The 16,815-nt window shown below is 41.6% G+C and overlaps 1 protein-coding gene across 6 annotated transcripts in view; it reads right to left on the reverse strand.

Annotated features, from left to right (window-relative positions):
- Positions 1-16,218, reverse strand: part of LOC137281503 (microtubule-actin cross-linking factor 1, isoforms 1/2/3/4-like) — a 31,698-nt gene extending 15,480 nt beyond the window's left edge. For 2 of the 6 annotated variants that reach the window (XM_067812764.1, XM_067812763.1), the window contains exon 1: positions 7,954-8,680. In XM_067812764.1, coding sequence (XP_067668865.1) covers positions 7,954-8,034 — 81 coding nt within the window. In that variant the 5' untranslated portion in view covers positions 8,035-8,680. Of the gene's footprint in view, positions 1-4,060; positions 4,366-7,953; positions 8,681-9,001; positions 9,125-16,081 lie in introns of those variants that run through there. The other 4 variants (XM_067812762.1, XM_067812765.1, XM_067812768.1 and 1 more) reach the window with 4 other exon arrangements.
- Positions 16,219-16,815: the final 597 nt, after the last annotated feature.

A 16,815-nucleotide genomic window follows, 5' to 3' on the forward strand; every position in this document is an offset into this window, starting at 1 on the left:
GTTAACTGGCCGGTGCATATGTCTGTACCAGGCGTGATGCTGTGTTCAATCAAACCATAACTGGCTTGATACAGTCAGTCAAGCTGCCAGGGGCAGTATCCTGCATTTGATCACAATTTATGACGATGCAATTTAGCTAATACAGTAATATTCTACTACCATGGCAACACGAGGAACACTGATGGCTCATCAGTGATTACCTTGTTCTGCAGGTCTAATGTGGACCCCCTGAGGCATGTTTTACCTCTCCCCCTCCACTCCCCCTGCGTGTGCGGCCAAGTGAAGGGTCATGACATGGAGTGAATCTTTATACTTCACGAGTTGGAGCATACCTTGAAAATGTGCTCGAACAATTGCCTTTCGTGTATGAAGTGATCCATGCTATAAAGTTAGAAACCAAACCCCTGATGGGATGTTTATCTGTCACCTAGTACCTTCTACGTTCGTATGCCAAATTAAGGTGAAACCTGAAGTAACTGGCATATGTTTAGCTTTGTGGGTAAAGAATGATCTCGTCTCATGGAGACCCGAGTTCAATTTTCCGCATGAGTATGATGTTTAAAGTCCATTTATGAAAATATTGCAGGAATATTACGAAAAGAGACGTGAGACAATACCTATTCACTAACTCTTCCACATGCTTCTCAAACATGGAAACGAGTTCCTTGCAAAAGAACGAGTCAAACCTTAATCCGCCCCTTTTACACACGTACACTGTCCTTATCTTAGACCAGGTGTGGGTTGTGCTTGCCAGAGCACTGGGGCCCTCTGTGTAGGCTCTGGTGTACAGAGCTTTGGACACGAGGGATCAGGGTGTGTGTTCTAGTGTTCAGTGTGTTAGACACAACGCGAGGGAGCAGGGTGTATATTCTGGTGTACAGTGTGGTGGACACAACACAAGGGAGCAGGGTGTATGTCCTCGTGTACAGTGTTTGTCGGGAAGGTTGGGCGACACTATTGACATTCGACACTCTCGTCTATTCAGGTTTCCTCATAAATTAAACACGATGTTGCAGCTGAACTTTGGGGATGGTTGTGTGAATCAGTGAGAGGTTACTTCATAAATATTTTACTTTCATCTATATGTGTGATGTATGGTATGTGTCTGTTGGGCAGTCAGGCAATATCACCGGCATGTGGCGCTGCACATTGTCTTTTCAATGGAATTACGTTATCATGAGACATGCGCAGTGATTGCCGGGTTCACACAGGACAGAGTGATCGTCACACAGGTGGCCTAGGGTGGGGTGAAGACGGTGGTGGGGCTGGGGTAGGAGGGAGGCAGAGGCGTGATAGCTGATATTCACGCTTTATGCTCTAATTCTTGGTGATTATGTACACGTTGTTAGAAGTTGACAGTTGTTGGTACCAACAAATCCCCGACTGAATCCCTGCTGGATCATGAAAGTATTATTGGCCTCAAAGTTTTTGTCTGCCGAGTGGATGACTAAGCATACGTGAGATAAAACACCCATATGTATTTCAGAAGGTTATGTAAACATCAGTAGGTCTGTAGGCCTCGCTCGGCCCTCCTTCACTGTGCGCCCCCTTCACTCCCGATAAGGGAGCTAGGGTCGTGTTAGGTGGAACTGGGGGTACTCTTAACCAACAACAAATCGCAATAATGTTCTCAGTATGAAACGCCAGTGCAACAAATTCAAGTTTCAGCTCCAAGAAAGGCCCCGACAGAACCTGTTTTGACAGATATTCAATGATAAGATTGCATTTGTCTTTGAGCTAGAAGAAGATGAGGATATGCCAGTGACATGCGAGAGGTAGATACACCGTCATGGCTGCTGTTGCTACTGCAATGTAATGGCGTAATGGTCATTAAATCCAATTACTGTAATTTCTCTTGGATAGCACGTCACTCTTCTTGTGAATCCCATCAACATGCAGATCGATTTGGGACCATCTTAACGATACGTCAATTCCCAAGGTGTTTGGCATCCGATAACATTTCGTGAAAACACCTCATTTGCCACCAACGTCTGTTTCAAAGACAGGTAGGGAATTTGTTTTTCCCCCGCTTCTCACAGAACAAATTGGTTCGCCTAGATAAGTAAGGTGATGTGGTAATGATGACAAGCAGGTTGCAGTTGTGTGTGAGTCAGTGCATAATAAACACGTTATGGTGTACACTGAAACACATTAGAAAGGTGACACTTTGGAGTTCACTGTTTCTTCGCACATACTCCATAGTAGACACCAGAATAGCATGACTTCATAATGCTTGGGGAGTGCACAGAAGGAAGTATCGATGACCTGTAGTCAGCACCGGCTTTAACTCACGCTTGAAATCTGCCTGCACCAACCATGAACGTTGTTCCACGCTCTGGATGTTCATCACTCCGGCGTAGGAACAAGTCATACAGCCAACATGTTACGTGTCTGAGGTGTTCAGTAAAAACGGGCTACAGCTTGGTGTTAAGTATCACAATAAACAACAATATTCAGATTTTAAAAAAACGCCAACAAACAAACAATACATCACTCAAACACAGGTGTCTATTACTGTTGACACATGAGTCTGCTGCCTATGACAAGGTGTCATCTCCAGAAAGAAGTCATGGCCATCTTGTAAACTGAACCGTTTTCAGTCCATGTCCTGGTGTTACCTTGACTATACGCATGACAGGACAACGCGTTATTGACAAGCGTGAATGACAGAGTTAACGCAGTAAGTGATACATACAAGCAGCTACTGGGAACATGCTTAAGGCCATGCCCGTGTCACACTTCGCAAAGACGGCAAACATTAAACTTTAATTGATTTACAAGTTGTATGGAAATGTTTTTGTGGGCACAAATCGGGTATGTTGCCTGGGAAAGTAGGAAAGGGGTCGGTGGAGGGTACTAGACGGGCATTACCGGATCTATGGTGGGAGGGTTGGTCTGACTCACATCATGAGTGCTTTGTACATGCCTGTTCACATCGTTGCAACTGAGTAATAGAATATGGATATGCAGTGCCAGTGTGCCCCGCCCTCACCGTCATAGTGCTGCTGTCAGGATACAGTCAAGTAAAATATCTGCCTATGCTACTTTCCATCAACATTCCCCTTGTTCATAGTTTGCATAGCACATGCAACATATTGGAGATATGGACATTACGTGTTCAGGCTGTGTAACATGTACACAGTGTTAAATTGTTTTTATGACGAAGGACGCAGAGTTGCTTAATCCATAGCCCAATATCGTCTGGTGTTAGGGTGAGGAACAACCCCGAGGCTGAGGCTGAGACTGTACAAAGTGACAATGTGACAGATATAGGCGCGATGTCTTATCGCCTTACATGTTCGGAAGTAACTGAGCCATATGCTGTAATGAGCATTAGTGTATCGTTACGGTGGTAAGTGGTGTAAGTGGTGTAAATTAATGAGTAATGTGATGTATAGCACATATAAATATTACTTCGAGATATCTGCACGCGAACATATGTCTATGTGTGTGTGTGTGTGTGTGTGTGTGTGTGTGTGTGTGTGTGTGTGTGTGTGTGTGTGTTACATGGACACACATATCCCTCGGAGTTTCCACCCAAAGACAAATTAGTGCTTTAACAGTAAACAGTATATGACTGCATGATTGACTGTCAGTGATGACGTCACATGGAGTGTAATTGAACACAACATGAAGACATATGGAGACAGATTCAAGGATTCCTGCATTGTCTGACATAACATGGACAAAAGCACAGGTACAGGTACAGTCTGACAAAAGAACAGAGAGGTGATGGCGCTCTGCCACCATCGAGATGAAAAGGCTGTTCATCTTTATAACAACCTTATAGCAACGCTCAAACCTCAAATCATTGTACCAGAAGATTACTGACACCCCCAGGAAGGGTTCCCGACAGCCCAAGTATGTACTTACCTGCAGTATAAGAATAACGTTGTTTAAGCTGATACACCTGCACGGAGAGCGTTTGGAGACCCAGGCTCATACAATCTATGCAAGGTCACGAATTAAATACATCCTATTTGTTTAAGGCATTGAAACAATTACCAAACAGAGGAGTTAATAGTGAAGGTGCGTTTCAGATATACATAGAACCGCCTACCTGTGTTGTTCTGTGTGATGTGCAGTAGTCCTCCTGTGTGGACGGTCACCTGCAGCCGTGTGGCTATAATGTGTAGTGTGTGGCCAGTCAAGCCCGGCTCCCCACGCCCCTAGCCCCGCCCCTCACCGATACTCTCCCCTACGTCCACACAGGCGCTCCTTATCGTCTACACAGGCGCTCCCATCACTCTGACATAATATACAGGGACAATATTACCAAACAAGGCCAACTAGTTACCCGGAAATTGAAAAGTGTATCAAAATCATAATTGCTGAAGTGTTAAACCGTGAAGTTTCTATATATAACTGAATGACAACAGGTTAGTCGACATAGTTGTCGAGGACAGGATATCACTGTGGCATTTAGGAAAATGACATATGTGGCTGGCTGTTGCGAGGGCAGTACAAGGGCTGGAGGGAGTATGGTTAACGCACAGGTCCATATAGAGGTCATTTAAATCATGGCCTGGGACATAGAGACTTCAGATAATGCCAGTCCTGCCACCCAAACAGCTGGACAGCGGCAGGGAATGTATTGTCGGCGATCGCTATAGCCCCATCTCATACATAGTGTAAGTTTTATAGCCAATCTAATATAGCGATAGCCCTCATTCAGAGTTCAGTCCTATTGACAGACTGTTGTGATGGTGTGTGCACTTTTGTTTATTATCCCCGGCTACCTACAATCGGTGGGAGCAGCGTACCTGCTTGTGGATTCCATTATCGGTGAAATAAATAGCACTAGCATTTCTACGGGTAGTCGTCTATTTTCTCACACAGTGCTTAGTACATAGCTAAAGCTGCTAGCGGTACATTTTATGTATTGGGTATTAGGGTGAAAATAACGTTGATCTGAATGGTAAATGTTCACTGAAGAAATAACATCTTGCGTTAAAATGACATCCATCATTTGAAGGGACATGGTTATTTAAACATAGATTGGTAGCAATAGATGTCATGTTGGAAACATGATAAAGATAGGCAAGACTGTGAAAAGTTTGACAGATACATGTGGGGCTGGTGCTCGTAGAATACACATTATTACCAAAACTAACTCGTGCAAATGTCGTATTCCACATCGACGAAAAGAAGAAAATTCCAAACCATACACTTTCTTTTGATTCATGTGGTACCATAAACCTGACAACACCTCAAAAACATATAACATTAGAAAATCCATGTGTGGGAATAAATTATGACTTACATTATTGATGAGTGCATATTTCTGTGGATAATATAATGCCATTTCATAAGTAGGATAATTTCATAACATTTCAAATCATGTCATCATCTGTAGTCTTGCCCTCTCTCAATTATAGAAAACTGTGGTCCAAACAAAGACAAAAGCTGCTCTGGAAAGCGAAGTTAAGCGCGACGTGTTCCCCCTGAGAGTGTCAACACAGCCTGGAACGAGTACATGCTATACTCTATGGTATAATAATAGATTAATTCTATCTTCATTTCTCACTGGCATCCCAAAACTTGGTCATGCGAGTAATTCTATAGAAGACTATGCAGTGTAGATGTCACCATCAGATATTATGGAGAGTTGTGTTGTCAACACAAATGTTCGTATCAAATAAAGCTAATAATAAATAATTATAAAACCGCATGCGTTATTCAAGATTCCAGTACAGCTGCACTCCCTCAACCCGTGTATGTATGATGTATCCCGTGGACACTATGGAACCATCAAGCTGCACAGACAAGTGGCGCTTCCAGTGTAGGCATCTAGTCTGACAGCAGATATTAGTCTGTGCAACACTGGATGTGTGGCTTCATCTTGATGGTCTTCCTTGGATGTTTTATGTGTTTCCAAAGTCTCAACAACGTCAGAGATTTGACGTTTGATAGTAGGAAAATGCAGTTTGTCATGATTTAAGGGTCAGCTTGATGCAGTAACGAGACAATCACCTTTAAAATAACAACAGCAACAAAACAACTAAAGAACATTCAATTATCAATAATCAAGCACTATGAGATTATCAGGTTGGCTGCATATTCACATTGAAGATTTGCCAGGTTCTACACTTTCTCGTCACCCTTTCACCCTTTAAAATAGACAGAAAATACAAGCAATGTTACGATGTGTACAGGAAATATCAGCAATGTTACGATGTGTACAGAAAATATCAGCAATGTTACTATATGTACAGGAAATACCAGCAATGTTACGATGTGTACAGGAAATACCAGCAATGTTACGATGTGTACAGGACATACCAGCAATGTTACGATGTGTACAGGAAATATCAGCAATGTTACTATATGTACAGGAAATATCAGCAATGTTACTATATGTACAGAAAATATCAGCAATGCTACGTTATGTAAACCCCAAAAAATGAAACTTGTTTCACGCGCAAATTATTAGATGTGAGTGTATATTACAGTTTATATGCAACTGTCACACGTGGTAGTTAAACACTGACATAACAAGATATCAGATGTTCATCTCTTAGTCACACGAGACATTGAAATACACAATTAGTATTAACCTAGTTACTGTACATCACGGAACACGCGTATTTTACTCGGCAACTACACGTTCCTCGTCATGCTGTCAAGTGTCCGGCCAGATACGACCACAAATACCAAATATGATCACAAAACAAGCTGTTGCGAATATGTTGTCCTTCCTCGCAGAAGGCCAACATCCCGTTAATATGACAGGGAAACACGCTGTACCCCCACGTTATTGGGATGGCACGATCAGTCGGACATTTAGCAGTGTAGCAGTGCCATATTAATATCTTACTTACATCATGGATAAACTCATGAATACAGACTACTGACATAGTCACATTATTTTGGTAGAGTCTCACAGGCAGGCATTCAACACACGGGTGCTGTACCCATATGTGGTGCTGCAAAGGTCGTCTCTGTGACAGTTCTGTGATAGAGGTGTATTGGTGCTGTAGATGTGGTGCTGTAAAGATCGTGTATGTGACAGTTCTGCGATAGAAGTATGTTGTCGGTGGATCTTATATGTGGTGCTGTAAGGGTCGTGTCTGTGACAGTTCTGCGATAGAAGTATGTTGTCGGTGGATCTTATATGTGGTGCTGTAACGGTCGAGGTGTGTTGTCGGTCCTGTAGTTGTGGTGCTGTAAAGGTCATAAAACTCTGCACATGAATAACAGTTTTTCACAGTTCTGTACACGAATAACATTTTTTTTAATATTTCTGTTTTTACACGAATGTACATGAAAATGATGTTTCGCATATCTGTACAGGCATGATATTAAATAAACGTTTTGCTAAACACTATTGCACAAGAACAACACAGAGATATTATCTGAACATATATATGTTTGTGTTAGTTACATCCTTACACGTTTCTGTAAACACATTAATTGATTTCTTGTGAGAGAATAGACAAGGACAATGGTTGATGCAGGAACAGCTCCTCATACGTTTAAAATTGACACAGTTATGCCTGTAAGTACATCTATTTAGTTCAATTAAACAAAGCACAATTTAAATGACCTCAGAAAGGTGATAAACTTTCAGACTGGATGAGTTTACACCTGATGAGTCACCGGACGTGTGATGGTGGAAAATCCATGGGATATTGATATTGTCACACATGTGTCAGTCACAGTCGCTGGGCGCAGTTATCTCCCTTCAGCCATAAGAAACTATTTGCAGAAAAAATCTCTTATACAGGTAAACTACAACGTTAATCAACACAGGTTGGTTGTCCCCATGAGGCAGACATGTCTCTAGTGACAACAGTGTTATCATGGGATACGTTATTGATGCAGTGTCTGATGATGAGACACGTTCTGTTGGGTTGCAGCTGAAGCCAATGGGGAGGGAGAGGGGATGTATGCACGTGAAGGGGCAGGGGGATATAGGCTGGGAGGGGGAAGAGGTAGTCGAGCTGGTCTTACCTGGTGGCGCAACTCGGCACAGTCCAACAGGTAGTTGGCCAGGTCACGAAAGTAGAACCAAATGAGAGCGGCGGTCAGCATGGTGATGGGTTTGTGTCCAGGCAATGACCACTATACTCTCCTACACGAGTGGTATCGGGGGCCGTCTGGACCAGTACTGAGTGGGTGGTGAAAGGATCACCGCCGTACAGACATTTTTCCTCTCACTAGATAATCTGCCTCCGTAAAACAACACGAAACGAAATATGGGTCAGGTCGACACACAGTGTCTGTCCTCTTCAATGGATTGTTGTAAACACTTTCCGAGGTGAGAAGAATGTCTATACTGGTCAAGAGGAGAGTCCAGGACACGTGTAGGAAGTTCGAAAATACGATGACCATGCACTCAGAGAAGACTACATCCCTCACAAGGTCAATGAGTTGAATACATGCCTAGGCGGCCATGATACATGCATGAATAGATTCGTTCCGGCTGGCCGAATAGACTTACTACGCGGAATAATCAGTATCCAAGGGTTACCACTGCCTTGTTAGGTCCACATCTGTGAGGGGGGGGGTCAGTCGTGGCCAGGGTGGGTCCCAGTCTCTACACACAGCGTCCGTCCGTCACCATGGCAGACAAAGTGTTACACCTGCTGGTGATGGTGATGATCAATAACGTGTACATACAGAGAGAGACTAGAGTGGGTAGAATCTCCTACATGGCAGCGTCATACACATCAATTAGCAGTTGAGGATTCAACTATATTGCCTTGGGATTAACGTTACGTGAATTATACAGACACTGGGAAATGATATAAAGATTAAAAGGATATGGAGAAAAATAGCTTGTTTCTACAATCATGTATAAATTAATAGGAAAGAAGTACAGGAAGATTATATGAGACTAATATGACGTGTGATAGGTATGACAAGGGCGGTACCCTCCACGTGGGACTTCTGGCAAGATCCTGGTTAATGCACAAAGCTGACTAATCTAAAGCCTGGTGTTACACAGACGAGAATAAAACTACATAAATTAAGCCAAGAATAAAACCACATAAATTACACCACGTTTCAGTACGTCGATCCGGATGAGGCTTAAACGTCGCTTTGTGAAGTTAAACACTTATTGTGAGATCAGCAGTTGTGGGACTGTAGTCCGATACGTATCAGAGTCGCGCGTGAAGCCGTCCACATGTGTGCCCTAACCTCGACATATTGGCGAGATGATTGATGTCTCTGCAACAGACGGGGCATAATGTGCAGTATTCAGGAGATGCTATTGAATGCCACTTTGTTAGCAGGCAGCAGCTATCTATAGTCATTATAAAAGTATGCACATAAAAGTATGTGTAAGTCCCGCATGTCGATAGAAGATCAGTTAGTAAGACCCACAGCAGCTAGTGGATGAGATGTTTATTGAAAGGTTTTAACTGTTGTGAGGAGTTGTCACATTCATAGATAGATCCCATATGTGTTCAATAATCGCTAATAGCCTAGTGGTTAAAGTGTTTGCTCATTACGCCGAAGACCCGGGTTTGATTCCCCACATTACTGTGACATAAGTACAATGAATTTGTGGTGTCCGTAATATTGCTGGAATATTGCTCGAAGCGCCGTAAAACTATATTCAGTCAGTGAAACCTCGCCACTTGCACACGTGCATAGGGAAGTTGGTGTCGTCTACGCAGCAGCAGAGTGTGGGGGGAGGGGGGTGTCGTGTTTAGGAATGGTTCAAACCAGTACTCAAGCAGGGGAACAATCCCAATACTCGACTACCCCACGGGTGTCACCATTTAACCAGAGAAGGGGAGTGGACTCAGACTGGTTTTACCACTGTAGGACATGACAGACAGCCGCCTCGACAAACAGACTCCTGCTTCAACATCAGCCACTACAGCAACCTGTGGAGCAGGATGTGCTCACCACGCGGAGAGCATCACTGTCAGATATGCCACTACATCTCTGTGATCTCGGTGTTGAGGGTTAGATAACAATAACTTGTTTGTCTCAAACCCACATAATTGTGGACATGATAGAAAAGTTAACGTTATGTCAGTGGATCTTTGTAGTTTCACACTGACTAGCCTTTGTTGACATGAGATGATGGATATCGATGTTCTGTAGGTTAACTTCCAGTAGATAGTATTTCATGATGGAATGGCTCGCTGTGTGGCCGATATTTACAGTGAGAAGGTTCTTGATTTACATTAGTGAGCAAACACAAAATGGCGTACATTGTGCTAGAAATGTTTCCACACGTGAGATAGTTCGCTGTAACCATTCAAACATTTTCCAGCTGAACTTCTCCTGATTTCTCATTTTTCACTATAAAGCAAGAGTTCTGTGGTCGAAATCAAATTAAACTTATAAACTGTTCGAAATGTATACTTTTACACTTATTCTGAAAGGAATTACATAGCTTTGATTTTCACAACTGATTAGTCAGTTGAAGTGAAGACCTAAGTTCTCCCTTGGTTCTACCTTGACAAACTAAGTAAACTTATGTACTGAAGTGTGTGTAGGCATGGATGTATAACGCATTTGATCTATCAGTATCCCACGCAAAACGTAACTAGAAGCGATTGGTGTACATACAACACGTTTGTATTAACTACACTTCCATCACAATTATATAGCTTCCACATACGCCATGTGCAAGAGAGAAAACCGTATACATTTTAGATACAGTTTGTTCAAAAGTCGAGGAAACTAGTGTTGACTAGTTGAATTGACTTCTGGTCTTGATAGTGTCAACATTGTGACCCAATAATAATTATCACTTAATCAATTATACAATTTACAGATAATACACCCTCGTAACACTAGTACCATTTCAAGTTCACGTTTAATCACTAAAAACGAAGATTTTATCTCTGGATTTAAAATGATACTATAAGACATACTTATAATTATACAATAGCAAATAAACTACAAGACAAGACATTAATGGATATCAATTCCTTCTATGTTCTATGCACACTGCTTCTGAGCTTTTTCTTGCCCATTGTCAGGTGAAATTATACTATTTTGTTCTAGTTTGAGTGTGTCTCCCGCTTAGCTTCACAAGGCTGGATATTTGCGATGCACCAATAAAGAAGAAAGATACAGTCGCCCAGTGGAAGGCGCTGTCAGTGAAAGTATGCTGTCGGCTACCTGTGAAACACCTAGAAAACAAAGACGCGGACCAGTGGTGCCACGCTGCATGGGTGTCTTGAGGGGGACACTCTCGTCTGTCAGCTGCTAAGTGTTTCTTGGTGAGGTGTAAAGTTCGACGTTTAGTTTAGTCAATATTTCACCAACATTATGCCGACAAACAGTAAGAGATTCATTGGATTTGTTGGAGGAAGTGAAGATGCCTTGCGTGGGACACTCTCGGCTGTCAGCTGATGTGTGCTTGTTGGTGAGATGTAATGTTCAACGTTTAGTTTAGTCAATATTTCAGCAACATAGCTTCTAAAAACTAGACATTCTAATCATGACATCATGCGAAGAGTCTAGACGTTTCTAGCAAAGGGCTGACCTTTCGCACGGCTTTCATCGACAGGTACAACTGACTGAATGCTTCACTGATCTAACAATATATTCTGAAATACATAGGCGCAAGCAGTGTAAAATACAAACGCCATTATAGCCACTATAACTATAAGTATACAAACGAGAAATACAATGGTAGTTTCACGACAAAGGTACAGGTGTCGTGGCAATGGCAGTATCAGTACACATCTGCAAAGGCAGATAATACATGGAAGTGTCATAAAGCAACTGTAGGCTTCGCTGATACAATGGCAGTTACATGAAACAACTACAATGTTGATAAATGCTAAGATCCGTCGCTGAAAGATCAAAGGCGCAGACAGGACATTAACAGGTTATATCGTTATATCAGATACTTGGCAATTGTTTGTTTTGTTGTTTTGTTTTGTTTGTTTTTGTGTGTGTGTGTGTGTGTGTTGTTGCTGTTTTGTTTGTTTTTTTTGTTGTTGTTTTTTTTTTTTGGTTTTTTATGTTGTTGTTTTTTTGGGTTTTTTTTTTTTTGGGGGGGGGAGTTGCCTCACTTGCCACCTTATTAAACTTTACAGCACTGCATACATACATAATTCAACACACATTCAGTGATTTGCTTTAAACGTTTGAGAATTTGTTCTGAATTTGATGACCAGTGATTTTCTTTAAAAAAATATAGTTTTGTAGCGTGTATCTCGAAAATTGTCTAAATACTCTTGATGAACAGAGCAAGAAGGCTATTGTGACACTGTACATGCATTAAAAGAAAGTTAGAAATACAGCACGTCGAGGTTTATTACAGAAATTTGATGGTATGATTGTTTCTAGAGTCTGTTATGGTCCTGAGTTATCGGCCACCTCATATTGTACAGTTACTACAGCGAAATGTGGAAATGGCTTTTAAAAACGGATAAAGAACGACAAGCAATGTTATGGTATTAGTAGCATGTCACAGAGCACATGTCCAACTTTTGTACACCATCAAGTATTGGTACTGGCTACGGTATTTGGATGAGCACTGACTGCCTCGCCTGTGCTGCATAATGGACGGTTCTGGTACCACATGGCCTACTCATGTCAGAAATATTCTGTTCAAAAGGTAGTCTAGAAAATGATACAAATACAGCTGGTTTATGGTTCACTTTCCAACATGCTATCTGTCAACCTAAAAAATTAGTTTTGCTGTGTTCCAGAAACACGATCCCCATTTTGTTAGACGTTTTTTCTTGGTGCCCCTTCCCAAAACGCGAAATAATAAATAATAAATGCACTACAAGGAACCAAAATATACAAGACACATTGTGTGTGTTTGAGATAGGTAGAGGTACGTGAGAATCAAAATTAATTATGATTAGTACAGTGTATACAAAGGCAACGTGAAGCTACAATCGCTTGTTAAAGTGACTCCCCCCAATCAGAGGACATACCATTATCCAAGAGATATCAAATGACACATCGTTTTTCATTTTCTGCCATTTTTTTAAAGAAATATTACCCCGTTGTGATGACTAATATCTCGTTAGCCACACTACCCACATATGTAAAATTTTGGTTATGGTTTTGCTGATGATTCCTACAAAACTAAAATGGATGCTTTTCAAAACGTTGGACATCGCCATTATAGGTAGGCTTTAGTCTAGACGTAGAACATGGGTGATGTAGGAAATATGACGATAATCATTCACATTTTTAAAAAGGGATTATTTGACAACCTACTACAATCATGGTTCTGTCAACAGTTTATCTGATTCCTTCTATCAAAAGCACTTTAAAGCACTGTTAAATGTAGACAAGTATGTTATTCTTGAACACCTGAGAATATGCATGACTCGATTCAGATGTAACAGGTCTGGACTTTCATTTGATTTGGGGAGATACACAAATGTCGAATACATATTGTAAATTAAGAGGAATATATTCATATATTGTTTATAGGTGAGCATTACTCCTCCATAACACCTGGTGCGTTTGGTTTTAGGCTGCTTTTAGCAATATTCCAGCAATATCACGGCGGGGGAACAACAGATATGGGCTTGACACATTGTACCCATGTGGGGAATCGAACCCGGGTCTTCAGGGTGACGGGCGAGGGCTTTAACATGATGGCTACCTCACTACCAAATTTTATCGGATCGATGCACACACTGTGGATTGTCTGGTCCAAATTTGGTTACTTCCAGACCGCCGCCATATAGCTGAAATAATGCTGAGTGCCACGTTACTGTGACAACCAACCGATCAAACAACATCTTTTATCGAAGTTCTTTCATCTGAAAACTTTGGTGTTGTATGTAACACATGCCCATTTTTATACGAAGTCCAACAGCGAAGGGAAACTGGTTCCAAAACTGAATTTACCCCGGTCCATACCCCACACCAGCTCCATATATAGGTTAATGTAACAGTGGGGGGTGGAAGATTCAGTCTTTCATATATATCATAGTCGTGTGATCAGCCATATCCAGTAGATAACACGCCGATGTTTAGTCAACTTATCGGTAGTATCAGTGAGACCTTGCCATACCGTGGTTATCATGAACCCGACAGAAAAAGATAGAATAGATACGGACGTTTTATTGCAATGATATGTGCCAAATGAATATAAGATGATAAATATTCTATGTTATCATATCAAATTTGAAAGTGCATACAAGACATGGTTGAAGTAATCAATTGTGTGTTTAAAAATTGTCTTAAATCTATTTAGTATTATATATATCATTCCTAACCATCATTTACTATTAACTGTTACGGGGCGTTCATTTTATTTCCGGCGTGAGCGTTGGAATGAAGCTGTCGTGTAGTTGTTTATTTGTGAGTCGAGCTTTCATATTTTTTATTTTTTTCCGTCGAAATAGTTTTGTTCAATGTTATGCTTCCACCAGTGATGTTAGCTGAATGAAGCAATTGAAAACCCAGAAGCTGACTGCTATGGAGCCAGGCTTGGCAAGACTGTACTTAATAAAGACTGACATCCATCGTGACGTTGGTGAAGAAGCGTAGCTTTGATTTTCTTTTGTTTTTGTTTTGTTTTTGTTTTTTTTTGTTTTTGGTTGTTTTTTGGGGTTTTTTTTTTGGGGGGGGGGGGTTGGGGTTTTTTTTGCTTGTTTTTTTTTTTACTTTGTTATCGAGGTGGAGGGATAGAGATAGGGGATTGCCCATATCGCGGGTTTCCTAATAGAGAAACTGTTGTTTTACTTTTATTGTTTCTCACATAGAATACTCACACGGATAGTAAAAACAATAACCGACCCGTGACGGTGAAACACAAGATTATCTTTCCCTCGTTATATTAACTAGGTAATTCTCTCTCCAAGATTCGAGTACTACATATGTAATACAACTTGGGAAAGATAGTCTGTCATTTCCCGTCACTAGTTAGTTCTTGTCTACGTCAGCACCTTGATCTTTAATGAAGCATCTTAGAATCCTTAATTTAATGACAGTTTCGTGAAACAACTGCACGGTTCCTGCAGGGTTCGTCATTACCGCGGGACTCTTCAGTCCGAGGGAAGGATGACGAGTATGAAAGCGTCACTACCGACACGATGAATTCACATTATGCAATTATAGATTTTAGTAAGCACATATGTTTTTCGTTTTTATTGCATCTGGCTAAACAGTTCCAATAGACTGATTAATGTTGAATTCGTGATAACTATTGATATTTCTTCTGGCAATGGGCAGTTGCAGAGCAGCTGCCGGTATCCCTGGGAATCACTGGCATGTCTAAAACCTGCTCGGAGCTATTGCTGCAGCTACATTCTAGTTTAGTCTTCATCGTAGTGGTTTCTGAAAGGCTGAAAATCTTTGCAACAGACAAAGCTCCATATATTTGTATCATGATACATGTACAGGATGCCGAGTTACAGCAGTATTTGTATCATGATACATGTACAGGATGCCGAGTTACAGCAGTATTTGTATCACGATACATGTACAGGATGCCGAGTTACAGCAGTATGTGTATCATGATACATGTACAGGATGCCGAGTTACAGCAGTGTTTGTATGATGATACATGTACAGGATGCCGAGTTACAGCAGTATCTGTATCACGATACATGTACAGGATGCCGAGTTACAGCAGTGTTTGTATCATGATACATGTACAGGATGCCGAGTTACAGCAGTATTTGTATCATGATACATGTACAGGATGCCGAGTTACAGCAGTATTTGTATCATGATACATGTACAGGATGCCGAGTGACAAGAGCCTGTGTATCACGACACATCTACAAGATGTCGAATCAGACGTCTAGCTAACTGGCAGTTGGTTACTGCCAGTCGGCAAGCACCTATGGGAACACTATACACGGCCGGTTTACCTTCGTTTACTTCTACCCTTCGTTGGTCGCTATTCGTGTAGACGCATGACCAACGGGTGTTCTCCTAATTACATTTATCTCCGTGTTATATTGGGTGAAGATATAAACAGAAGACGTGATGAGTATGGACCTATTATGGTCACATGCATGTAATTCAGAGACCTTAGCGTAGCTAGTGTAACGTCACATCACTGTCTGGGCACATGTAACCCCAGGTGTTTTACTCTCTCAATTCACTATAGTCTGATCTAGGTGCTCTGTACATACAAGTCCCGTGCAGCCTTTACCTTGGTGCACGCAAGTCTTACCTCAGAGTTGATGTAGAAGTCATATCTGACGCACACGTTGTCCGGTGCCCCCATTGTCCAGCTCACTACAGCGCTGTCCAGTACTTTCACACACCCGACCAACTCACAATTCGGCCAACTCCGGGTTGTACGGCTACCTTCTAATATATTCCCCTGTTCGATTTGTTATTATCATGCTAAAACTGAATTACTCACGAATCGATGTCAAGTCGCGAGGTGACAAGGGGAATAACTAGTGTCTTTAACAGAAGGAGGAACAAGTGTTTATCTTAAATAATGAATAAGGATAACACCTGTACACACTGGGAGAGTTTGATTGGATGCGGGTGTTCGCGGGCATGCATTTAGATCCTCCTCCCCTCGTTATGGTGGTACCCGGATCAATATATCGCTCCATCTCCAACCCTGTCATGCACGAATTCCAGTTCCGGTCTGCTGCCGGGACAGATGGATAGCGTTACCATAGTGATCATGCGTGGGTAGAATGAAACAGGTTTGTGCTGAACGTGCACAGACTCTAGAAATGGTAAAATGTCTCTTAAACAACTGTGTGTGTTTATGCTATTGAATAAACCTCATTTCATGGCAAGGAATTTTAAAACTTGTTTACCCAGCTGTGGGATGTGGATATCTTTTGCGACAATAAAACCGTGGGTAGTAAAGAGAGGCATAGTATTTGTTTATTCAGTGGGTAGGTAATGCATGATGACTTCGAATAAAAACTTGAGTTTCCT

This window comes from Haliotis asinina, chromosome 4 (assembly GCF_037392515.1).
Source record: "Haliotis asinina isolate JCU_RB_2024 chromosome 4, JCU_Hal_asi_v2, whole genome shotgun sequence".
NCBI classification, from domain to species: domain Eukaryota; kingdom Metazoa; phylum Mollusca; class Gastropoda; order Lepetellida; family Haliotidae; genus Haliotis; species Haliotis asinina.